This window comes from Pongo pygmaeus, chromosome 19, assembly GCF_028885625.2.
Source record: "Pongo pygmaeus isolate AG05252 chromosome 19, NHGRI_mPonPyg2-v2.0_pri, whole genome shotgun sequence".
Taxonomy (NCBI): Eukaryota; Metazoa; Chordata; class Mammalia; order Primates; family Hominidae; genus Pongo; species Pongo pygmaeus.
In genome coordinates this window covers 68,685,572-68,710,634 of record NC_072392.2, presented here as the reverse complement: position 1 = coordinate 68,710,634, position 25,063 = coordinate 68,685,572, and the positions used below count along the sequence as shown (strand labels likewise).

Sequence of the window (25,063 nt, the reverse complement as noted above, 5' to 3'; positions counted from 1 at the left end):
TGCACACCTGCCTGGGCGACAGAGCAAGACTCCGTCTCAAAAATAAATAAATAAATAAATAAACAAATAAATAAATAAATAAAATAAAACTCACCATTTAATGTGTACAGGTCACTGGCATTAAGTACAATCACCTTGTTGTGCAACCATCACCACCATCTATCTCTAGAACTTACTTTCATCTTCCAGAGCTGAAACTCCATACCCATATAAGTCCCCATTCCCCTCCTCTGCCTCCCGGGTTCAAGCAATTCTCCTGCCTCAGCCTCCAGAGTAGCTAGTATTACAGGCCTGCGCCACCATGCCAGGCTAATTTTTGTATTTTTAGTAGAGGTGGGGGTTTTACCATGTTGGCCAGGCTGGTCTCGAACTCCTGACCTCGGGTAATCTGCCCGCCTCAGCCTCCCAAAGTGCTGGGATTACAGGCATGAGCCACTGTGCCTGGTCTAGAATTATGTATTTTAAAAATGTATGTAACAAAGGCAGGTACAGTGGCTCATGCCTATAATCCCAGCACTTTGAGAAGCTGAGGCGGGAGGATCACTTGAGGCCAGGATTTCAAGCCCAGCCTGGGCAACATGGCAAGACCCTGTCTCTACAAAAAAATAAAAACTTAGCCAGATGTGGTAGTGCACCTATAGTCCTGACTACTCAGGAGACTGAAGTGGGAGAATCTCTTGAGCCCAGGAGTTCCAGGCTGCAGTGAGCTATGACTGTGCTTCTGCACTCCAGCCTGGGTGACAGAGCAAGACCCTGAAAAAAAAAAAAATTATGCAATGGCCATCATACTATGTGTATCATTTTTCCAGTCAACATGTTTTTTCACAATGTAGCCACATTTGTGCATTTGATTTGTTCATTTTAACTTTTGTTTATTATTTTATCAGAAGAATAAGCCACAATATATTTATCAATTGGGTGTTTAGGTTGTCTCTATGTTTTGTTATTATTGCTATTTATTTATTTTTGAGATGGAGTCTCGCTCTGTCGCTCAGGCTGGAGTACAATGGCACAATCTTGGCTCACTGCAACCTCCGCCTCCAAGGTTCAAGCGATTCTCCTACCTTAGCCCTCCTGAGTAGCAAGGATTACAGGTACACGCCACTGCGCCTGGCTAATTTTTGTATTTTTAGCAGAGACAGGGTTTCACCATGTTGGCCAGGCTGGTCTCAAACTCCTGAGCTCAAGTGATTTGCCTGCCTCAGCTTCCCAAAGTGCTGGGGATTACAGGCATGAGCCATTGTGCCGGGCCTGTTTTGCTATTATATAAATAGGGCTTTAATGAACATGCTTGGACTTTTCTCTGAACCCATTATTAGGGCATATACTTAGAAAGCTAGGATTGTCGGGCAGGCACACTTTAAAGTTGACTAGCACTGCCAAACTGCTCTCTACAGCATCTGAACCAATTGATCCTCTCACCACCAGCATTTGTACAAGACATCCTGTTTTACCACATCCTTGCCAACTTTTGCTCTTGTTAGACTTATGTTTGCCAATCTGATAGGCATGAAGTGGCATCTCATTTGAAGCTGCATTCCCTGCCCATGAGGTTGAGCATCTTATTCTCATTGACCATGTGGGTTTTCTCTAGGCAAATCACTTATGTTCATATCCTTTGCTATCCTATTGTAGTTTTCGGTGCAAGTTACAACAGAAAGCCCAACTAGAAGGGGTTTAAGCAAAAAGGAACGTTTATTAGCTCACGTAACAAGAAGTCCTGGGGGTGGTTAATTCAGAGGCCCGGCTGTGACATCAAGGACCAGGTTCTTTTTGTCTTTTTCCAACACCCTCTCATTGTGTTGATTTGCCTCTTAGACTGGCCCCCTCATGGTCCCAGGATGGCTGCCTTAACTCTCTTGTGCAGACAACAACATCAGAGACAGAAGAAACTGGATGCTTTCTTATTAGTCTCTTTCCCAGGGGTCCCCACCAGGAGACCTTCCAGAATTGCATAAACGTTCACACCTAAACCAATCATTGACCAGAGGAACTAAATTATCATGCTATATTTAGACCAATCATCGTTCACCTGATGGGGACGAGGAAGGCCGAGCCTCCCACAAAGCCCAAACCTCTGAATCAGAAAGGGGTTCTGATTATCAAGGAAGAAGGAAGGGATGCTATTTGGAGTGGCACAAAAAATGTCTGTCCTTACTACTTGATGAGTACCTTGAAAGAAAAAAATAGGCCAGGTTTGGTGGCTCACACCTGTAATCTTGGCATTTTGGGAGGCCAAGGTGGGAAGACTGCTTGAGCCCAGGAGTTTCAGACAAGGCTGAGTAACATGGTGAGACCCCATGTCTACCAAATATATATATGATATATATATATATATATATATGTTATATATATGTTATGTATATATATTAGCCGGGCATGGTGGTGGCATGTACCTGTAGTCACAGCTACTTGGGAGGCTGATGTGGAAAGATCACTTGAGCCTGGAGGGGCAGAGGTTGCAGTGAGCCGAGGTTGTGTCACTGCATTCCAGCCTGAGTGACAGAGCAAGACCCTGTTTCAAAAAAAAAGAAGAAATAAAAATAAAATAAAAGTTCTGTCTTTTCCATATTGATTCCTAGGAGGGTTTTTTTTTTTTTTTAGATGGAGTTTCGCTCTTGTTGCCCAGGCTAGAGTGGGATGGCACAATCTTGGCTCACTGCAACCTCTGCCTCCCAGGTTCAAGCAATTCTCCTGCCTCAGCCTCCCGAGTAGCTGGGATTACAGGTGTGCACCACCACGCCCAGTTAATTTTGTAGATTCCTAGGAGGTCTTTATATTCTGAATGCTAACCCTTTATCTGTTGTGTATGCTGTCACCATTGCCACCCAGGCTGCTCCTTGTCTCTTAACTTTGTTCGTAATATCATTTTCATAGCAGAGGGCTTTTGGGGGGTAATGTAATAAAAATCAACTGATCTTTTTTGAGTGTGTCTCGTCTAAGAAATGCTTTCCTACCCTTAGGTCTCCTACATTTTCTCCTAATTATTTTAAAGTTTTGTTTTTCACTTTTAGGTCTTTAATCCATCTGGAATTCATATTTATGGATGGTGTGAAGATTTTTCATAGGAAAAGCCAATTGTCACAACACATTTTATTGAAGTCTATTCTCTCTCACTGAGTTGCAGTGCCGCCACTATCATAAATCACATTCCCACATATACTTGGATCTGTTTCTGGGCATTCTATTCTATTGATCCCTTTGTCTAGCCCGGCACCAATACCACATTGTTTTAATTACTGTCGCTTTCAAAAAAGTCTTGGTATTTGTTAGGGCCAGGTCTCTTTCCTTATTCTTTTTCAGAACTGTCTACTTTTTTCTTAGGTCTTTGCTCTTCTCTATGAATTTTAGAATCAGTTTGCCTAGCTCTGTGAAAAATCCTGTTGGGATATTTATTGGACCTGCAATGAATCAACAGATTAACGTGGAGAGAATCATCTTCATAACATTGAGGCATCTCATACTTAACCTAATACTTCTCTACGGCTCTCCATTTATTACTATTGTAGCCTATGTTTTACTTCCTAAATGTCTTGCAATGTGTTTTGTAATTTTTTTCTGGGTTCTGTACAATTTTAATTTTATTGTGAACGATTTCTTTTTGAAAGATACTATAATTTCTAATTTCTAATAAACTATTGCTAGTGCATAGAAACACTGCTGAATTTTATATGGTTGTTTGTATTTGGATGTTGACCTTTGTCCAGCATGACTTCACTTAATCACTCTAATAATATGCCCGTAGAATCTCTGGATTTTCCATATAAATAATCATGCTGTCTACAGAAGATGTCAGAGACTTTTGCCTCTTATTTTCCTAACCCTTCTTTTTTTAAATTTTTTTTGAGACGGAGTCTCGCTCTGTCACCCAGGCTGGAGTGCAATGGCATGATCTGAACTCACTGCAACCTCTGCCTCCCGGGTTCAAGAGATTCTCCTGCCTCAGCCTCCTGATTAGCTGGGATTACAGGTGCCCACCACCACGCCCGGCTAATTATTTTTAGTAGAGACGGGGTTTCACCATGTTGGCCAGGCTGGTCTGGAACTCCCGATCTCGTGATCTACCCACCTCGGCCTCCCAAAGTGCTGGGATTACAGGCGTGAGCCACCGTGCCTGGTCTTATTTTCCTAATCCTTCTATCAGTGAATGGTGGCTTCTAAATCTGACCTCTTCCAGCTCTTGGGCTGTGCCTGTGGGCTGGCCCTGGGCAGCTATTACCTTGCACTGTCAGTTATAAATAAATAAAACACCCTTACTTTCTCCAGAGCTTTACAGTTTGCAAAGCACTTTTGCTTCCATTATCTCATTGATCCTTCTTACCCCCACTTGATGGAATGGGAGTGTCTAGGTGGAAACGGCCCAGGGCTCCGTGTCCAGAGATCCAGCTGTGCAGGCATAGTGCCGAGGCACCTCGGACAGTCCCTCCTCTTCTCTCTTTCTCCTGTAAGCTAACGTTTGGCCGGAAATGGTCCCTGGCATTCCAACTCATGTGTGATGGATTTGGGCGGTCAGAGGCTCACGGAACCCTTTGAGGGCTGAAATCCACCGATAAAAAGGCGGGGGATTCTGGGTACCTTTAGGTCTCCAGGCTGGTACCCCAAAATGTCTGGGGGGATATGGAAATGTCCTTGGAAGTCGGAGGCTTGATACAGATGGCGGGATGGGTGGAGGTGGGATGGGGAAGACATCATTATGTCCAGCCCCCTGCCTCCGTGAGGGTTCTCCCCCCTTGTAGATTAGAGCGTTTTCTGGGTCGGGAAGGGGAGGACGAGATGGAGCTCGTGGCCTTGGGTTCCCTCCTGCGTCGCCCCCTGTAACTGCGTCCCCCAGCACGCACTGCTGACGCGCATCCCCAGCCCGGGGCGGTGCGCTCCGCAGGCATCCCGCCCCCGACTCCCGCTCCGTCTCAACATCGCGCAGGCGCAAGACCGGGCTGGCGCCAGCAAACGCGCCCTCTCGTGGCGGACTGGCCAGGTCGCAGTCTTTGTTGTTGCACTGGAGGCGGCGAACGGGACAGGGGAGAAAGATGTGGGTGGAGTCTGGGAGGCAGATGCGAGAATCAGATCACAATGACGAGAAGCCCTTTCCTTTGTGCCTCACGGCAACGTATAGATGCAGATAAAGAAAACACGGCATCAGACCTCAAGAGACTCAGAGACAGGTGCACAGAAACTGAAGCTGAATGAGACACACTGGACAGCAGTCATTCATTCATTCAGCAAACATTCACTGGGATGGGGAGATACAGGGACAAAGGACCAGAGGGCTTACATTTAGGCACTGGTGGGCAGAGACGGGGCAGAAAGCTGGAGAGACGGATGCGGATGTCAAAAAGGCCAGGACAGAGAAGCGACTAGCTCAGGGCAGGGCTGGGCCGCAGGAGTGAGGCGGAGGCCGGGGAAGTCCCGGCGGAGCCTACGGCACGGCAAGGGCACCAGCTGTGCGAGGCGGGGTGCGAGCCCCGACCCCTTCAGCTCTCCTGACCGACGCCCCAACTGGGGATGACAAAACGGAGAGCTAAAGATAGGCAATGTGAGCATGAGAAGGGACCCTAGTTGCAATGGACTGAAGCAGTCAGATAAGTGTAAACCATGTATTCATCATTCTACTGCTACCAAAAAAGCTCGGACTGGCCAGAGTTTGGAGGATGCTAGGGAAACAGCTCTTTATTCAGAAACTGTTTGATACAGGAAGAGTCCAGCGTTTCTCCTGTCTTTCTTATACGAACTTTCCCATTCAGTAACCAAATCGCAAGGGGCAGTTTCTGTCTATAATTATTCCAGCTAATAAAGGAAGGCGTGATCAGAGTTATCAAATCTGAATATCACTATTCTGCACACACACAAAAAATAAAACGCTAATGGCGGAGGCACAGACACTGCTAAGACCACGGAAACGCAGGATGTGCCTTCAAATGGAAGAACACTGTCACCACCTATGAAGTGGTCTCAACGAAGGAAACCGAACATAAACCTTGTGAGGCCTCTAGATCCAACTACAATTTACAGTAACAATGTACAGGAAATACAACGTACAGGAAGTATGGAGGTGGGAGGAACATGTTAAAGATCACCATAGAGATGCAATCAACAAAATCTAGAGGGCAAAAAACTACAGAAGAAATTTTCTGGCTCCTTCAAGGAAAGAGAGAGAGAAGGAAAGGAAGGAAAGAAGGAAGGAAGGAAGGAAGGAGAGGGAGGGAGGGAAGGAAGGAAGGAAGAAAGGAGGGAGGGAGGGAGAAAAGGAAGAAGGAGGGAGGGAGGGAAGGAAGGAAGGAAGGAGGGAGGAAAGGAAGGAAAGTATGAACGAAGGAAGGAAGGGAGGAAGGAAAAAAGAGAGAGAAAGGATGTATGGGAACCTATAGATTTGAAGAAATTTAAAAGAGCCTTGGCCAGGCACAGTGGCTCACGCCCGTAATCTCAGCACTTTGTGAGGCCAAGGTGGGTGGATCACTTGAGGTCAGGAGTTTGAGACCAGCCTGGCCAACATGATGAAACCCTGTCTCTACTAAAAATAAAAAAAAATTAACTGGGCATGGTGGCGTGTGCCTGTAGGCTGAGGCAGGAGAATTGCTTGAACCTGGGAGGCGGAGGTGGCAGTGAGCCAAGATCATGCCACTGCACTCCAACCTGGGTGACAGAGCGAGACTCTGTCTCAAAAAAAAAAAAAAAAAAAAAGCCCTATAAATCATCAATCAATTGCAATGTATCTTCTTTGTATCCTGATTCAAACAAATACACTGTAAAAATACGTATATTTATGAGAAATCGGTAATTTGAACACTAGAAGTTTGATATTAAGGAATTTTATTGATGATGTTAATAACTGAACGTGTTATGTGATTATGTTAAAAAGAGTCATTATCATTTAAAGATACACACTGAAATATTGATGGATGAAATTAATCAGGAGGGGTATAGATGAAACTAGATTGGCCATGAGTTGATACTTGTTGAAGCCGGGTGACAGATACATGGGGGCTTATTATAGTATGCTGCAAATTTTTCAAACTAAGAAGTTTAAAGACCCTGTGACCTCCCTTCGCACCCCTATGCCCAACAGACAGAAGGTGCTGTGTGTTACAAGCAGCAGGTTGCAATGCAGACACCTCTGAGTGGGAAGGTCCTCTGATAGCTGACGGGCCTGAGAAGGGTTTCTGGGGACTTTCTGGCTTGTGGGACAGTCCCTGGCTCCCTTGAATTGGGCAGGGAGGATCTGATGGGGAAGTGGCTGCAGCTTTTCATTAAGGAAGTCTGGCCTCTGTGGGCCTGGTGACACTGGGGCCAGGCACTGCTACCTTAAGACAGCTGAGTGGGTGGCTCCAAAAATAGCCAGGGGGACAGCAGGGGGCGGGGAGTCACATGGAGAAGCTCAGGGGTGAGGCTGGGCAGGTGCCCAGAGGGTTGGCGCTTCTGCCTGCTCCCCCAGAACCCTCGGACTCTTCCTCTGCCTCCAGAACCTTTCTTCCTCCCTCCCTCTGTCTCTGAGAAGACAGAGAGATGGCCAGGTGATGCTGGGACAAATACTGCCTTGCCTAAAGAGATGCTGACTCTGAATTTGGTGCCTCTCCAGGGATGAGTGGGTCAGTCAGGTGGAGAGAGAGAGAGGAAGGGACAAGGACTGAGTAAACTGCCTGCCAGTCACCCCATCTGCAGGCCAACACCTGTGCCCTTATGCTGGACCCAAGCGATCCTTGCCTGGGGTATTTTGTTGTCCTCTTGAGGCCCTGGAGGAGAGGTCACACAGGCACCAAGGATTTGGGAACCCCGGCAGCCATAGGTCCCCGCCCCCTTCTCAGGGCACCTGGGGAGAATGCCCCTGTGCCTGCCCTAAGTGAGAGACCTGGGGAGAGGACACCCCGCCCCATCACCCCTGGACTGAGATCCTGTGGCAGAGGCAAGAAGGAAGGGGAAGCAGGGCCGGGCAAGTACATCGGCAGCTTAGTCATCGACTGAGTCAGGCACTGGGCTAAGCCATCTGCATGCATTCTACTCATCAGCAATGTGGCCTTGGGGAAGGTATACACCCCTGTGCCTCAGTTTTATCATCTGTTAAATGGGCACAGTAATAATACCTGCCTCATGGAACTGCTGAGGAGATGGAATGAGGTAATATAGGTAGATATATGTAAGACTCTGAGCACAGTAGCTGGCAGGGCTAGTTGGTATTGCTCACTGGCAGGTGACCTCCACGTGGGCAGAGGTTTGCTTATCTCTGCAATTTCAATGTCTGATACATAGCAGGTGTTCTGTAAATATGCACTGCATTCATTACTTTGTGGAGTCCTCACAATGTTGCCAAGAGGCAAGCACTATTCTTGCCAGTTTATAGTTGTGGAAATGGGCTAGAGGGCAAATGGTGCACTCAAGGCCGCATCCCCAGCAAGTGGCCAAGGTGGGACTCGTGCCCACCTCCAGGCCTCTGAGTCTGTGTGCCGAGCCCTGACTCCATGGCCCAAAGAGGGTGCCTCCTCCGCTAACCTGTCTCTACCTGGCTGGTCCTGTCCAGGGCTTGCTAGACCTGCACGCTGAAGTGCTTGGACTGGGGATAAAGGCTGGGTGGATGGCACCTACATTTGCTGTTAAGGAAGCTGCCACCAGCTGGCTACACCTACTAGTTGCCAGGCCCTGTGCCAGGCCCAAGGATACAAACGTGACAAGATCCTAGTCTTCGAGGAGCTTGGAGCAGTCTGTGTGGTTGGGTTGTGCCCAGGAAAGCACACAGGGGCTAAGGGGACACCCAGCTTGGCCTAGCAGAAGAAGGGAGGTCAGAAAGGCTTCAGAGAGGAGAGGACATCTGTGCAGAGTCTGGAAAGGTGACTGGAAGGTTGCTGCTTGAATGAAGGTGGGAAGGGAACTGCAGGCAGAGGGAACAGCCTGGGCGACAGCATGGAGACTTGAGAGAGTCTGCCAAGCTAGGCAGGAACAGAGTGAGGCTGAGCAGGGGCCTGGGGTTGGAAGGGTAGGGGCAGAGGATGGGAATCTAGACCAGCTGACCAGGTTCAGGACGGGCCAGAAAGCCACCAACTGCGGATGAGCTGGGAACTCAGGGGCCATGAGAACAATTAGAGTTTTAAGGGAGGATGGAGGTGGCCAGGTTGGTGGTTTAAAAAACACTGTGGCCACTAGAGGGGACGGTTGGAGGGACAATGAGTGTGAGGAGGGTGTCTAGCCCAGATCTGATGCATGCTCCAGGCGGGGAGGGGAGGCTGACGCTGGGACCCAGCTGCCCCGAGCCACCTCCCTCCTTCCCTCCTCTCCTCCCTGCCCCCTGTCTCTGTCACTCACGGGGCGGGACAGGCTGGGCAGCCATGGCTGTGACACTCTTCTGGACTCCTCTCCTCGTGGGCAAGTTGGGGCCTTGTTCAGTGGGGAGGCCTGGGATGAGGGGGTGGGATTTAGGGGTGGTAAGATGGAGGTGTGGAGGGCCCGCAGAAGAGGGATCTGGGTTGGGTGAGGCAGGGGCCAGAAGGGCTTTGGGGTGTTAATGCCATGGCCGGCTGGGGATCCAGGGAATGGGGCTGGGAGCTGGGCTCTGGGATGAGGGGGCTGGGAGCTCTGAGGGCTGGAGGTGTCCTAGGGCCCGGGTGGGTCTGACAGCACAGGCCCAAAGGGTCGTGGGCCCTTTAATGAGCTGGCTGGGCCGCAGCTTCTAAGCCCAGGCTAAATTTGGCCCTGGGAGGGAGGGTGGAGCTGGCAGCCAGGTCCTCTGCTCCTCTCCTGGGCTTAGGATTCCTTTTGCTCAGCTCCTACTGGCCTCTAGGGCAGGCCTTCTTCTTCCCTGTGTTTTAGGGGAGGAAGGTGGGGGTCTCCAGGCCCAGAATGGCTACCCTTCCTCCTCTTCCGCTCCTCCAGGCTCTTGGGCATTTAGCATGGGATTCTTTTCCCAGTGCCTTTCACACATATACACCCTCACACACACACACCCACACACACACAACCTCACAGCACCCTCACATACACACCCTCACACACACACCCTCACACACCCTCATGCACACACCCCCTCACACACACACCCTCTCACACACACACCCCCTCACACCCTCACACACACACCCTCTCACACACACCCTCACACACATCCTCACACACTCTCACGCGCGCACACACACACCCTCATGCACACACACACACGCTCACACACACACCCTCACACACACCCTCACACACTGTCACACACACCCCCACATACCCCCGCACACCCTCACAGACACACCTTCAAACACACACACCCCCACACACACACCTTCACACACACACCCCCCACACACACACCCTCTCACACACACACTCTCACGTGCACACACACCCTCACACACACCCACACACCCTCACACACATCCTCACAGACCCTCACACACACACCCACATCCCCTCACACAATACACACACCCTCACACACACCCACATCCCCTCACACACATACACACACCCTCACACACACTCTTCCCAGTCAAACGTCAGTCCCTGCCCACTGCACCATTAACAGGGGCCTAAAACAAGGAATGGAAAGGTTGTGGGAGAGGCTGTCCCGCGAATCCCGAAACCCAGACGATTAAAATGTCTAGCCCAGCAGGGCCTGCTCCCCCACCCCCACCCAAATCCCTTCCTGGGAGGCAGCAAAGGAAGCGCTTCTCTTGGTCCCTTAGGGGCTCCAAGGACTTGGTGGGGAAGGGAGCTTATCCCCTGCCCAGGACTGAGGCTGGCCTGTGTGTTTGGGACTTGTGGGGTCCCCACAGTTCTCCTGGCAGGGCTGGGGGACACCGAGGCCCAGCAGACCACGCTACACCCACTTGTGGGCCGTGTCTTTGTGCACACCTTGGACCATGAGACGTTTCTGAGCCTTCCTGAGCATGTCGGTGAGTCGCCTGACAGGCACCCAGGCAGGCGGGCTGAGGTGTACCCCGCAGGGCTCCTGCTGTGACTCTAATCCCCTCTCCTCGCTTCCACCAGCTGTCCCACCCGCTGTCCGCATCACCTACCACGCCCACCTCCAGGGACACCCAGACCTGCCCCGGTGGCTCCGCTACACCCAGCGCAGCCCCCGCCACCCTGGCTTCCTCTACGGCTCTGCCACCCCAGAAGATCGTGGGCGTCAGGTCATTGAGGTGCCGTCAGGGACCCCGAGAAAATCACAGGGGTGGGCTAGAGTGGCCTCCTAGGAGCAGCCCTACGAGTCGGGATTGGGTGTTCATTCACAGTCATTTACATATAATTTACATACCTCTAATTTGGTATCTGAGTCCTCTCCTGCCAGGCCCCCGCTGTGCCACGTTTCTCCCCTAACCCACCTCTCAGGTGTCTTTCCCATCCCCCAGGTCACAGCCTACAATCGGGACAGCTTTGATACCACTCGGCAGAGGCTGGTGCTGGAGATTGGGGACCCGGAAGGTACCTCTAGCTGTGCCCCATCCCTTCCCCACCAATGCCGGTCTTGGGGAATCTCTCCCGGAAGGGGAGGGGGCTGCAGACAGGAGAGGCTTGGAGAGGAGTGGAGCAGGGCATCCTGGAAAGTGGGGACAAGGCTCTTAGGGAATGGGTGCTGGGCTCTGGAGTTCTGTTACCCGCTGCATTGCAGACTATGGGGCCTTGGCTTGTTGGGGTCTGTGATGGATGGGGCATTGAGGGGCCTGAAGGGGTGTGCAGGGATGTGGGGAGGAGCTTCGGGGAGGCTTTGCGGGGCAGAGCTGGGGCTGGGTGCAGCCTGAGGTGTCCACCTGGCCTTCCCAGGCCCCCTGCTGCCATACCAAGCCGAGTTCCTCGTGCGCAGCCACGATGTGGAGGAGGTGCTGCCCTCAACACCTGCCAGCCGCTTCCTCTCAGCCTTGGGGGGACTCTGGGAGCCCGGAGAGCTTCAGCTGCTCAACATCACTTCTGCCTTGGACCGTGGGGGCCGTGTCCCCCTTCCCATTGAGGGCCGAAAAGAAGGGTAGGTGTGCAACCCTAGAGGACTTCCTGAAAGAGGAGGATGCAGCTTGTGGCTGGCATAGAACAAGGGTCTCCCTAATTTTCAGGTGGGGCTTTACCATGCACATCTCCACCTCCCAGCTTCACACCACTCTCCACTCTCCTCTGGCTACACCCGCATCTCCTTGTCCTTCCAGAGTCTAGACCCTAGTTACCCTGAACTTTGTACTTCCTGGTGCCTCATGAGGACATACCAGATACATCCATTAAAAGACATTCCTTAGTGGGGAGGGTAAGGCCCCTAGAAGAATGGGGTGCTCTGTGTACTCTCACCATGACCTCAGATCTCTGGGAGGACTGTGACTCCTGCCAGACCCCAGCTGTGCCATGTTCCTCCCTTAATCCTCCCTCCTAGGCGTCTCCCTCATCCCATCCCCAGGTCATAGCCTACAATCAGGACAGTTTCAACAACCCCTGGCAGAGTGGTGCCTGGTGCCCCCTGCCCCCACTCTGCTGACAGTGACTTCTATCTGGTCCCAGGGTGTACATTAAGGTGGGTTCTGCCTCACCTTTTTCTACTTGCCTGAAGATGGTGGCATCCCCCGATAGCCATGCCCGCTGTGCCCAGGGCCAGCCTCCACTTCTGTCTTGCTACGACACCTTGGCACCCCACTTCCGCGTTGACTGGTGCAATGTGACCCTGGTGAGGAGGGACCCTGGGCCCAGGGTGGGGTGGGGCATGGCCCCCATCCCAGTCCCCCTTCCCTCCCATGCTGCTTCCTAACACACACACACACACACACACACACACACACACACACACACACACACACACACACACACACACACACACACACACACACACACACACACACACACACACACACACACACACACACACACACACACACCCTGAAGTTCTACCTTTCTCCCACAAGAGGGCGACAGAGTCCACAATCCACACGTGGGGTCTCCAACTCCCGCGCCCCAGATCTGCCCAGGTCAAGAGCTATATCATAGTCCAGTTCCCAAACCCTTTCCCTACCAAGGGCCTCTGCGTGACAGCTCTGTCTGCTTTTCTCGAAGGTGCCACCTAGCAAACCCACTTACAACAAGGATCTGATAGCTCTTCACACTATAAACCAAAGATGCTCACAACAGCTCTTTGGATACTGAGCTGAGGTTCACAGGATCTCACCGCTGGTCTACACTGTTCCTGTGAATTGACCAACAGAGCAGGGACTCATTCAGGGTCCACAGCCAGCGACTGGTAATTGACAACATTCTTGAGCACTTGCTATGTGCTTGGCACTGTCCCATCAACATATTTTATGCTCACCACCACTCCAGGAGACAGGTGCTACTATTATCCTTCTGACGTTACAGGTGATGAAACAGAGGCACATAATCATCCTAGCTAAGCACTTGTCTGAGTCTGGATTCAAACCAGGCGGTCAGACCTTAGAGCTGTGCGCTAACCAGTGCACTGTCCCGCCTCTGCTGGACTTTGTGTCTCCTGCCTCCTAGTCCTGGCCCCTGCCCTGTTCCTGGGGACCTCTGTGTCCAGCCAGCCACTTCCTGCGTCAGCCCTGAGCTCTCTGTGCAGGTGGATAAGTCAGTGCCGGAGCCTGCAGATGAGGTGCCCACCCCAGGCGATGGGATCCTGGAGCATGACCCGTTCTTCTGCCCACCCACTGAGGCCCCAGACCGTGACTTCTTGGTGGATGCTCTGGTCACCCTCCTGGTGCCCCTGCTGGTCGCCCTGCTTCTCACCTTGCTGCTGGCCTATGTCATGTGCTGCCGGCGGGAGGGAAGGTGAGTGTGGGTATGAAGGGTGGGGGAGCACCTGCTGAAGCTCACACCCATGGGACTCACAGTGGCACTTGTGCTGTGTGGGACCCAGACACCCTGGGAATGGGGTTCTCAGGCACAAAAGGAGTGCGGGTCCCCTTTCTAGGCAACTTGGGGCTCGAGATCTGCCTGGCCTGGCACCAGGAGGGCATTGTGGATAATCGTACACAGACCTCCACACACATTGGAGCCCTGGGGCACCTTGGGGCGAAGCCCAGAGCTGGGCTAACCCTCTCCTTCACTTTTCCACAGGCTGAAGAGAGACCTGGCTACCTCCGAGTGAGTAAAGGAAAGCTGGGGGTGGGGTGGGAGCCCACCTAGACAGTTGTTGGATCCCCCCCGCCAAACTATGCCATGAACAGCAGAGACAAAATAAATTACTCTGGGGTGATGCTCACCCCCTTCCCTTGACCTCTGAGCCCTAGCTCCGGGCGGGCTGGATGCTGGGCCTGATCTTTCCTGACTCTGCCTTCTTATTTGCTGGTGTCCATAGAAGAGTCTCTAGTGAGCTGGGTGTGGTGGCTCATGCCTGTAATCCCAGCACTTTGGGAGGCTGAGGTGGGAGGATTGGTTGAGCCTGGGAGTTTGAGGCCAGCCTGGGCAACACAGTGAGACCCCATCTCAACAACAAAAAAATTTTTTTAATTAGCCAGGCGTGGTGGAGCATGCCTGTGGTCCCAGCTACTTGGGAGGCTGAGATAGGAGAATCGCTTGAGCCTGGGAGATCGAGGCTGCAGTGAGCCATAATCGTGCCACAGCACTCCAGCCTGGGCGACAGAGTGAGACTCTTTCCCCCAAAAAAGAAGAGCTTGTTGTGACACAGGGGAATGGGGCCTGCTGCCACTCTGGGGGAAAGGGCTTGAGAAGCAACTTGAGAGACTCCCAGTATCAGTATGAGTCAGACACCTGCGGTCCAGGCCGGGCTCTGCCACACAATTACTCCATCACCCTTCTTTCTGGCTTCTGATGCTCCATCTGCAAGATCACGAGGTTGGACTAGCTGGTGTCTATGAGTGCTTCCAATTCTGCCAGCCCTTTCCAAATCCTTCCTGTCTTATTTTGGCCTGGTTTCCCCTACTCATGGCCTTACCCCTCCTATGTGCCCCCAGCCCTCTTCCTGTCCCAACCCCCTGAACCCCAGGTTCCAGGAGGCAGATGTGAAATAAGTTAGGTTCCTTTTATTCCTACTGCACTGAGCCAATGGCAGGCTTGGCACCCCTGACTGCTTGCCTGGCCTGCCTTGTTAATTGCAGTGGCACTTGGCCACCCTTCGAACCCTCTTGATAAGCCGCTTGTGCCCCTGTTTGGAGCCCAGTAGTGACCTGTGCTGTCCAAAGGGGCGCTGCCCAGAGCGCCACCTCTGCTGCCGTTGTCTCTTGACCTTGAGCTTGGACTTGGAGGCCTGCTTCTTGCCCAGGGTGGAGGAGCCTGAGGCCACCCTGCCGGTCACCTGCTGAGCATGCCCTTGTCCACCAGCCCCTTGAGCACATGCTTGAAATGATAGGCATTTTGGGCCATGTCGTAGCCCGTGGTGGAAACAGCCTTCTTCAGGGTGGCCAGGGACACATACTTGCAGGTCCTCTTGTCTGCCACAGCCCTCAGGATCACCTTGAACATGCTGGGCTTCTGGTAGGCTTTGGCACAGGTGTGTTGCCCAGTCCCTGTCTTGCTAGGGACACGCTGCCCTGCTGGCCTCCACCCATGGCAGTATTTGAGTTCAATGGCACTGACGGGGACAGTGGCGAAGTGCCTTTCTGCTTCTCTCCCTGGGGTGGGTGAAGTGTCTTGGGTGCAAGGACCTCCAGGGCGGCTGGAAGTCTCCACTGGGCTGCCTCTCGCAGGATGGCTGAGGTGCGTCCCGGTTCCTGGTCCTCTCTGAGGCCTCCTCTTGGGCTCCGGCCCTCGCCTTTCCCTGGGTGGCCAGAGAGAGGATCAAGGACGGTCACCCATGGCTGGCCTCCACAGACTCGTGCTCTTGGTGCAGGGGGTGTTGAGGTTATCTCTGTGGTGACCTCAGAGGCTACCAGAATTCTGCGTGGGTCACAGTGACCCCATTGTTTCCTCCAGGGAGGTGTGGCCCAGAGATGCCAGATGGTGGAGGCATGTAACATGCCAGGTGTCCTGGGGAGGAGGGCTGCGCTTGTGGGCCAGACAGTGGGCCTGCACAGTGCGTGCACATATACATTTGTGTGTGCACATGCCTGGGCTGATTTTATTTTTTTTTCAATTTTTAGAGAGAGGGTCTCACTCTGTCACCCAAGCTGGAGTGCAGTGGCATAATCATAGCTCACTGCAACCTCAGACTCCCTGGGCTCAAGCGATCCTCCCATCTCAGCTTCCTGAGTAGCTGGGACTAAAGCTACCGCACCTGGCCTGGCCCGCAGTTTTAAACTCACCATTTTGACCCCACCGTCTCGACCCACTGGGTTTTTGAGCCACTGGGTTGAAGAATACAAGCTTTGTAGGCATCAGGGTTATACCAACATTTATGAATTTTTATGGGAAATGTATTTTCCAGAGTGAACAGAGATGTAATTCCTTGATCTATGCTAGGTTGACTTAATTCCTTAAGCAACTTTCTATACAAAGCAGTTAAAAGGCTTTGCTTTTATTTTCTGTTTTCAATTTTATAGAATTTTTCCCCATGGGGATCAGTGATTTTTCATGTACATTTCACTAGGAAGAGTTTATTCCTCAATTTTTTTGGACTGCACCAAATTTAATCACTAACATCTACTGCCACTGGGGATATTCTCTCGTGACCAGTATTTCCTCCACGTCCAGCCTTCCCCGCGTCAACTCTGTAGCTCTGATATTGTCAGAAAAATCTGCTGCCTCAGTCAATTTGAAATCAATAACCATTTTACCATGTGCAACATTAGCCTTGGCTGGTTTGGATTTCATGTTGATGTATTTCTACAAAATCCAATTTTTCACTTGTTCAATGTCTGCCACTTTTCAGATTATCCACAACTTATGATTCTGCTGCCTGCTTTTCACCTAGATCAGATTTCAGCGGTCACAGAGTCCTCCAGGCCCCACGACCCTCTCCTGGGGATTTCTGTGCCAGAGGCAGTGCTTTCGGGACTGTGCGTTGGTGGTGGAGTGGGTGTGGGTGAGACCTGGGCCACGTGTGTGTGTGTCTGTGCGTGTGCCTGAGTGTGTAGGAATGCCTGCCGTTTGTCTGTGTGCCCAAGTGCTGATGTGGAAGGACCGTGGGGAAGCCATTGCGGGGTCTGGCCTCTGCGGGGTCTGGCCTCTGCTCTTGCTCTAGAAAAACATCCCCAGCACATTTTTCCACCTGTGTGTTGCCAGAGTAATGAGGCCCAGATGTGGGGCTGGGAATAAGGAAGGGGCCCACTGACTGCGGCCTTCCTCTGCCAGGGCCTCACCTGCCCAGCTGTCTCCATCTCAGCATCCACACACCGGTTGCTTTCTTTCCCCTTAGTCTCCCCTTGCCTGGGAATAGAAAATTGTGTTTCGGACAACTCAGCTCACCAAATTCCAGACTCAAGAGCTCATCTTGACCCTCCCCTGGCCTTAGATGGTGACTCTACCTCTTCCTGCTGGCCAGACAGGACTTGGTCCCACTCCCCGCAGGAGGAGCATGGCCCATTCAGCGTGAAGCTAGGTCTTTTCTGCAGTCTAAACTGTCAGGCTCTAACCAGAGTCTGTGTCCACTAATTGGGACCTGAACATGGATGGGGATCACTTCTCCTCCCTCATCTCATCAGTAACCAAGTGGCAAGTGGGGTCGCTTCAGCCCTGCCTGGGGCCCCAGCTCCTCTAAGAAAACCAATTCTTGGCTGGGTGCAGTGGCTCATGCCTGTAATCCCAGCACTTTGGGAGGCAGAGGCAGGAAGGTCCCTTGAGGCCAGGAGTTCAAGACCAGCCTGAACAACATAGTAAGACGCCTGTCTCTACAAAAAAAATTTTAAAAATTAGCCGAGCATGGTGGCTTGCACTTATAGTCCCAGTTACTCAGGAGGCCGAGGCAGGAGTATCACTTGAGCCCAGGAGGTGAAGGCTGCAGTGAGCTATGATTGTGCCACTGCACTGAAGTTGGCGACAAAGTGAGACCCCATCTTTTAAAAATAAATAAATAAATAATATAAAAACATAATACAAAGCTCAGCAAACACTGGCTTCTGGAAGAATATGGCCCCTGTGGATGTCTATTCATGTCTCCGTATCTCGTGAGCGCTTACCACATGGTGGGCACTGTTCTAAACACTAAGCCTCATTTTCTCTTGTAATCTTCACAGCAGTCCTAGGAGGTAGGAATTTTTTTTTTTTTTTTTTTTTTTTTTTTAAATAGAGATGGGGTTTCACCATGTTGGTCAGGCTGGCCTTGAACTCTTGGCCTCAAGTGATCCACCCGCTTTGGCCTCCCAAAGTGCTGGGATTACAGGTGTGAGCCACTGCGCCCGGCCTGGTGGTAGGTGTTATTATCTCCATTTGGCAGTTGAGCAAACTAAGGCATGGAGTGGTTAAGCAACTTGCCCAAGACACACAGCCTTGAACCCAGGCTGTCTACACCCACAGCCCATGTTTTGACCACTGGGCACTGAGCAGGTACCATAGAGCTTTCTTTTTTTTTTCTTCTTTTTCTTTGAGATGGAGTCTATTGCGATCTCAGCTCACTACAACCTCCGCCTCCCAGGTTCAAGTGAATCTCCTGCCTCAGCCTCCTGAGTAGCTGGGATTACAGGTGCCCACCACCACACCTGGCTAATTTTTATTTTTATTTTTTGTAGAAACAGGGTTTCACCGTGTTGGCCAGGCTGGTCTTGAACTCCTGACCTCAAGTGATCTGCCTGCCTTGGCCTCCCAAAGTGCTGGGATTACAGGCATGAGCCACCGTGCCCGGCCCCATAGAGCTTTCTGTTTGTTTTCTGCCCCTGCATCATGTGTTTTGAGTCTCTCCCCACATAAGTGGTGGGGAGGACTGCAGGGTGGCTCAGAGGCAGTGCCAGGCTGTACTCCAGGGCAGCTGACTCCCACAGCTGATGACTCCCCACCTGTGCCTCCAGCATCCAGATGGTCCACCACTGCACCATCCACGGGAACACAGAGGAGCTGCGGCAGATGGCGGCCAGCCGCGAGGTGCCCCGGCCACTCTCCACCCTGCCCATGTTCAATGTGCGCACGGGCGAGCGGCTGCCTCCCCGCGTGGACAGCGCCCAGGTGCCCCTCATTCTGGACCAGCACTGAGGGCCCAGCCAGGTGGGTCTGGTGGGTGATGCCAGCCTTATTTCTGGGAACAAGATGGCCTTTATCTCAAGGCTGGGACAAATGGTGGGATCTGGGAGAGGTCAGGGGAAGAGGCACATAGACTTGTCTGCCCCTCTGAGGCCGCTGCTGGGGGTCCTCACCAGTGCCAGGGCTATGACCCCAATGCCAAGCACTCGCGGTTGGAGGGTCAGGGTGGGGAAAACAGGATAACCAGCATCTGGCCCTCTCAGCCCTCCACTCTCTCTTCCCACAGTGGTTCCTGGTCCAGCCCTGACTTCATCCTCCCTTCTCTGTCCACACCATGAGCGGCACATCCCACCTGCTGATTCCAGCTCCTGGCCCGCCTGGAACCCAGGCTCTAAACAAGCAGGGAGAGGGGGTGGGGCGGGGTGAGAGTGTGTGGAGTAAGGACATTCAGAATAAATACCTGCTGCTCTGCTCACCTGTTGCTGCTGGCAGCCTCTCCCGTCCTCACTGGCTCTGTTTCCCTTTGTGCTTTCTGGGAGGCCCCACAGGCAGCCAGTGCCTGCCAGCCTGCCCTTTGGACTCTTGGCATTTTGCTGTTTTCTCAAATTCTCTGGAAGAAAGAGGGAAGGACTTGCTATCTGCAGCCCTCCCACGAACCTGGTAGTGAGGGATTCCCGGATCATTATCCCCATTTCATAGACGAGGAAACAGAGACCGAGGGACAGTCAGTGACTTACCCAAGGTTATAGAACAAGCAAGTGGCAAAGCTTGAATTTGACCCTGGCACTTCTGCCTCCACCCTGCCTTCTACAGGGTTGAGGGGTTCTAGAAGCAGGAAATCCAGGCCCTTACCTGTAGATTTCTTTGGCACCTCAAGATTCCCTGGAGGGAGAGTCCCTCTGTCTGTTGTGTTTGGAGAGAAGCCAATCTAGATACGGAGAACGAGGCCGGGCGTGGTGGCTCATGCCTGTAATCCCAGCACTTTGGGAGGCCAAAACAGGCAGATCACTTGAGGTCAGGAGTTTGAGACCAGCCTGGCCAACATAGTGAAACCCCATCTCTACTAAAAATACGAAAACTAGCCAGGCATGGTGGCACGTACCTGTAATCCCAGCTACTCGGGAGGCTGAGGCAGGAGAATCGCTTGAACCCAGGAGGTGGAGTTGCAGTGAGCCGAGATCACACCACTGCACTCCAGCCTGTGTGACAGAGCAAAACTCTGTCTCAAAAAGAAAAAAAAGATATGGAAAGAGGGAGGTTGGAATGCGGGTCCCGGAATGCCCTAGGCTCAAGGACTCCCCACCTTGCTGAGCTCCTCCAGAGATGGGCAGGGGTGCAGAGGACACAGCACAGCCTGGGACCCTTGTTGGGCTGAGTGGCGCTAGCACAGCTTGACCCCATGTGAGCTCAGAAGAACTCAGCTGGCCGTGAGGAGGCCTGAGCCTGTTTTTCTCAGGTGGACACGACCAAATTGGGCCGGTTCTGCCCCGATCACTGCCATCTGGCCACATCCAGGCTCATATACTCCCACTCCCACGTGAGGACAGGCCAGGGACTCAGCCTGAGAGGGGCCCGGCTAAAAGAGGGACAGCTGGCAAGGCCCTCCCCTAGTGGCAACTCTGAGAGAACACAGACAAGGGCTGGCATCGCCACTCCAGCCTCCTTCTCCTTTTCCTCCGTTGGGAGGCCCTGGCTCCCGCATCCACACAACTAGCCCCTCACTGCAGGTTCTGTCCTTGCCCAAAGGGCACCTCCTCAGAGAGGCCTTCCCTGTCCCCGCTGTGGTCCCACTGCCTGCCCTGAGAGGCCTTCTGCTCTCTAAGAGGATTTGCGCTGTCTGGGCTCACGTATTCTGAGTCCTCTTCTGCACTAGAACATACGATTCTTTCAGCCTGCAGCAGGTGCAGTGCCTGCACACAGTGAGTGCTCAGGAAGGATGTTCTGAAGGAAGGCATGAAGGGACACCATGTGTCTGGGTTTGCTCAGCGTTCTTTCTTTTAGAGCCATGGTCTGACTACATTGCCCACGCTGGTCCCGAACTCCTGGCCTCAAGCGATCCTCTTGCCTCAGCCTCCTGAGTAGCTGGGGTGACCGCCGTGAGCTACCGTGCCTGTGCTCAGTGTTCTTAAGGAGATTGCTCCCCTTCTCAGGGCACAGGGGGTGAGCAAGGCCATGGCTAAAGCTTCTTCCATTACCTCCTGAGCCTCCCTGTACCCATTAGTTAATCAACTCATCAAACATTGGTTTCGTGAGCATCTGCTGAGGCAGGCTGAAGTGCAGTGTACGTGCTTAATAATTGCCTGTTGAATGACTAGCTCTTTAGGTGCCCACGCCATAACCAAACGGGTTCTTTGACCAGCGGGTGCCTCTGGCTTCTCATTGGCTATTTCTTTCTTTCTCCTGAAGGAAACCAGGAGCTGCGCAGACCGGAGGCTCCAGCAGCCAGCCTGCTCTCTGGGGTGGCTCCTCCTTGATCCCTGCTCCCTTGAGGAGGAGGCTGCCCACACCTCATCTCTGGGCTCGCCCCCTGCAGCCAGGCAGCTCTTGGGCCTCCTGTGCTCTTCCTGTGCTGGCCAGGGCTGGGAGAGTGCAAGGCCAGCTCCTCACTTCCCAGCTTTGCCTTGCGGTCTTGGCAGCGCCTTTCTCCCTGCTCAGCTCCAAAGAGCACACGGGAGCCTGGCTGCCGGCCTGAGAGGAAGTGGCCCAGACAAGTAGCTGGGAGGATGGAGTGCCTGCAGAGGACGCTGAGCCCTGCCTGGGCACACGCGTCCAGAGGCCCCCGGCAGCATGCCGAGAGGGCACAGACATACTTAGTGCCTCCCCACTGGGCAACAGCCCCTCCCTGGCGCACAAGATTCCACCCAGCAGTCAAGCTCCACCCCCCACAGCCCAGGACAAAGAAGGGCAGCCGCCCCCACCACCACCTCCACCGGGAGACTTGGCCCAGCTGCACACTCTGCTCCACCCCTGTCTCCTCCAGTCCCATGATGGCATTGCCCCTGTTGCCCAGTGGGTGGCCTCCACCTTCCTTCTAAACACAGCACCCACACGTGGCCTGATGCTCAGACATTCCCTCACCACCTCTCTATCGGCCAGACCTGGCGACTCAAGCCACCACCTAGGGCCAGCCTCAGCCCCCTGCTGCACGCTGCCCGGGAGCAGGACTGGAATCATGATCCTGCCACACAACAGCTGGCTCAGCCAGCTGAGGGTTAGTTTACTCTTAAGATGATCATCATAACCGCCTTGGGGCTGTTGTGAGAATTTGTGGGAACTGGACACTCTGGCAGCTCCCAAGGATGGACACATTATTGCATACAAGCACATACCCAATCCCCCAAGGCCAGAGGTCCCTGGGGTCTCCCTGGCCCCTAAGATCCAGGCTAAATGAACTTCATTTCCACCTGCACCTTGTAAAAAGTTCAATCTCTCCCTGTGAATTGGGGGTGGAAGCCTAAATTTGTATGATCTTTGGTACGGATCTGCTGCCTAGAGCTGCACCATCGAGTACAGCAGCCTCAGGCCATGTGGCTACTGAGCACTTAAGATGTGGCTAGTCCAAACTGAGATGTACCTCAGTGTAATGGTGAAATGATCAGATTTGGGGATACATTAGGTTAAATAAAAGACATTGCTAAAATTAGTTTCACCTGTAGTTACTTATTTATTCTTTTGAGATGAGGTCTCACTATGTTGCCCAGGCTGGAGTGCAGTGGCATGATCATAGCTTACTGTTACCTCAAACTCAAGTGATCTTCCTGCCTCAGCCACCAAGTAGCAGGCACTCACCACCACATCTGGCTAATTTTTACAATTTTTTTGTAGAGATAGGGTCTTGCTATGTTGCCCAGGCTGGTCTCAAACTCCTGGCCTCAAGGGATCCTCCTGCCTCAGCCTCCTGAGTAGCTAGGACATGCACTATAGCACCAGCCTTTTTATCTTTTTTTTTTTTTTTTTTTTTTTTTTGAGATGGAGTCTTGCTCCATTGCCCAGGCTGGAGTGCAGTGGCGCTATCCTGGCTCACTGCAACCTGCACCTCCCTGGTTCAAGCAATTCCCCTGCCTCAGCCTCCTGAGTAGCTGGGACTACAGGCACACACCGCCAGGCCCAGCTAATTTTTTTTTTTTTTTTGTATTTTTAGTAGAGACGGGATTTCACCATGTTGGCCAGACTGGTCACAAACTCCTGACCTCAGGCAATACGCCCACCTTGGCCTCCCAAAGTGCTGGGATTACAGACGTGAGCCACCGCCCCCGGCCCTTTTTATCTTTTTTTAAATGGCTGCTAGAACATGAAAAATTACGTCCGCGCCTTGGGTTGTATCTTTATTGGGCTGCGCTGGTTTCTTGGCTCTTCCTGTATCTCCATCCCAGATTAACTCACACCCAGAACTCAGCCCCTTTCCCTGCTTTCTACAGAACACCTGCTCTCCTAGGCCTCTGTGTGCTCAGCAGCAAAGCCCTGGCATGCGGGCAGAGTTTGCCCCACAGCAGTGAATTCATCCAGAACTTGAACATGTATGTGGCCTCCCTCTCTAAAATGTTTTAGTCCCCATCATGGTTCTCTGTCCCTTCTCATTCAGTACCCACTTCCCAGTTCCTCCCATTGTCTTTTGCGGCGAAAATCCCACTTTCTCCAGCATTAGCATGTGCCAAACTCACCTCCCTCCTGGCCTTGCCTTGCACATCCTCTGCAAAGGGTTGAAATCTCTGCATGGGGAGAGCCTGCCACCCTCCTGGACAAGACCCTTCCTGCTTCCAGGATCTTGCCTCCCTGACTGTGGACATGCCCTCGGCCTGACTTGATACCCTCTGGAGCGCACACAGGGGAAGGGGACAGGGAGACACAGCCTTCCCAGCACCGGGGCTCCCACTGGCTGGGGGACTTCAGGAGAGTGGTCTCCTCCCACACCGAGCCCCCACTAATTTTTCCCACACTCCTCTCTGCTCCCCTGCCCCATTCATCCGTATCACACAGACAGACCCTCCTACGCCCTCTGTCACGCCCATGTACACATATGTCCCAAATGCCACAGTCCATGCGTTCTCACAGTTCACACAGGGTTGCTTTCACTGCCATACGTGTGGGGAAGCTGCCCTCATCATGCACAGATGCCCGCCCACCCCAACCCACACACGTGCATGTGTATAGGCCCCTGTGAACACAGACGCATTTATTTGTGCACAGGTAGGTGGGTACAGAGAGTGAGACACATTCACATCACCAGGCACTCCCAGGAGACAGGGACCCCTTGGTGGCACTCACCTTGCTCCCTCAGACGCCATCGCAGGCCTCCTCGTGTGGATGCTGGGCTTGACGGCAGCCTCGCATTCTCTCCCACGCAGCCCACGCTCACGCCTGCTCCACACACAGTCTCCTCACCCCAGCCGGCAAGCTCTCTTGCAAACCCTCTCCTCCTCCACCCACCCAGCTCTGTCATTGGAGAAAGTCTGGGAAGCTGAGAGTTAAGGTGCTGGGGGGGGGAACAAAAAGGAGGGAAAATCTACTATATGCCGGTGATAGAAAATCCTGCCAGGAGATGGGGCTCAGGTCCCAAAAGGGACCCAGGATTCTGAGATTGCAGCAGAAATTAAAAATCCAAATGAAGCCTCCTCCCTTTCTAGAATTTTCCATCTGGGCTTGACTGAAAAATCAGCCAAAAATCAGGAGCCTGGTCCTTCTCACAGAGAAGACAAAGGTGAGTCTGACAGAGCGGCAGGCTCTGTGACACCCTGCAGGAGATAGTGAGGGTCTCGGGGAGCGGGTCTTGGTGGCTGTATTTAGGGCGGCTGTGATGTCAGCGGAAAGGAGGGTTTGAGTTGGGAATGTGGCACAATGGCCCCTTTGTCCCCCTCCCCTCCTGTCCTGTACACACTGAAACCACACACCGGCCCCACACCACGTGATGCAGGCTCAGAGCTGCCCATGGGGCACTGCCACACAAGGCTGCCCCCGCTGCAGCCCTGACCCACAGTGCGTGTGTCCACATACATGCCCACACGTGTGCATGCACACTCATGTACCCACATATAGATTTGTACAGAGGTGACAAGAGGCATATTCACTCCTTTGCCTACAGCTCTGCTGCCCCATATGGTAA

The 25,063-nt window shown here is 52.7% G+C and overlaps 2 protein-coding genes across 2 annotated transcripts; one reads left to right on the top strand and one right to left on the bottom strand.

The window, feature by feature from the left end:
• The first annotated feature begins 9,270 nt into the window (after positions 1–9,270).
• Positions 9,271–19,499, top strand: SGCA (sarcoglycan alpha). The gene is made up of 10 exons (XM_054456433.2): positions 9,271–9,348; positions 10,743–10,862; positions 10,957–11,111; positions 11,322–11,394; positions 11,734–11,932; positions 12,451–12,613; positions 13,517–13,725; positions 14,014–14,040; positions 18,795–18,987; positions 19,250–19,499. The coding sequence occupies exons 1-9, from the start codon at positions 9,312–9,314 to the stop codon at positions 18,973–18,975; spliced, it is 1,164 nt and encodes a 387-aa protein (XP_054312408.1). The 5' UTR covers positions 9,271–9,311; the 3' UTR covers positions 18,976–18,987; positions 19,250–19,499.
• On the bottom strand, positions 14,920–24,560 carry LOC134738683 (putative histone H1.9). The gene is made up of 3 exons (XM_063655965.1): positions 24,229–24,560; positions 19,440–19,573; positions 14,920–15,673 (listed from the first exon to the last, which is right to left on the bottom strand). The coding sequence occupies exons 2-3, from the start codon at positions 19,550–19,552 to the stop codon at positions 15,208–15,210; spliced, it is 579 nt and encodes a 192-aa protein (XP_063512035.1). The 5' UTR covers positions 19,553–19,573; positions 24,229–24,560; the 3' UTR covers positions 14,920–15,207.
• Positions 24,561–25,063: the final 503 nt, after the last annotated feature.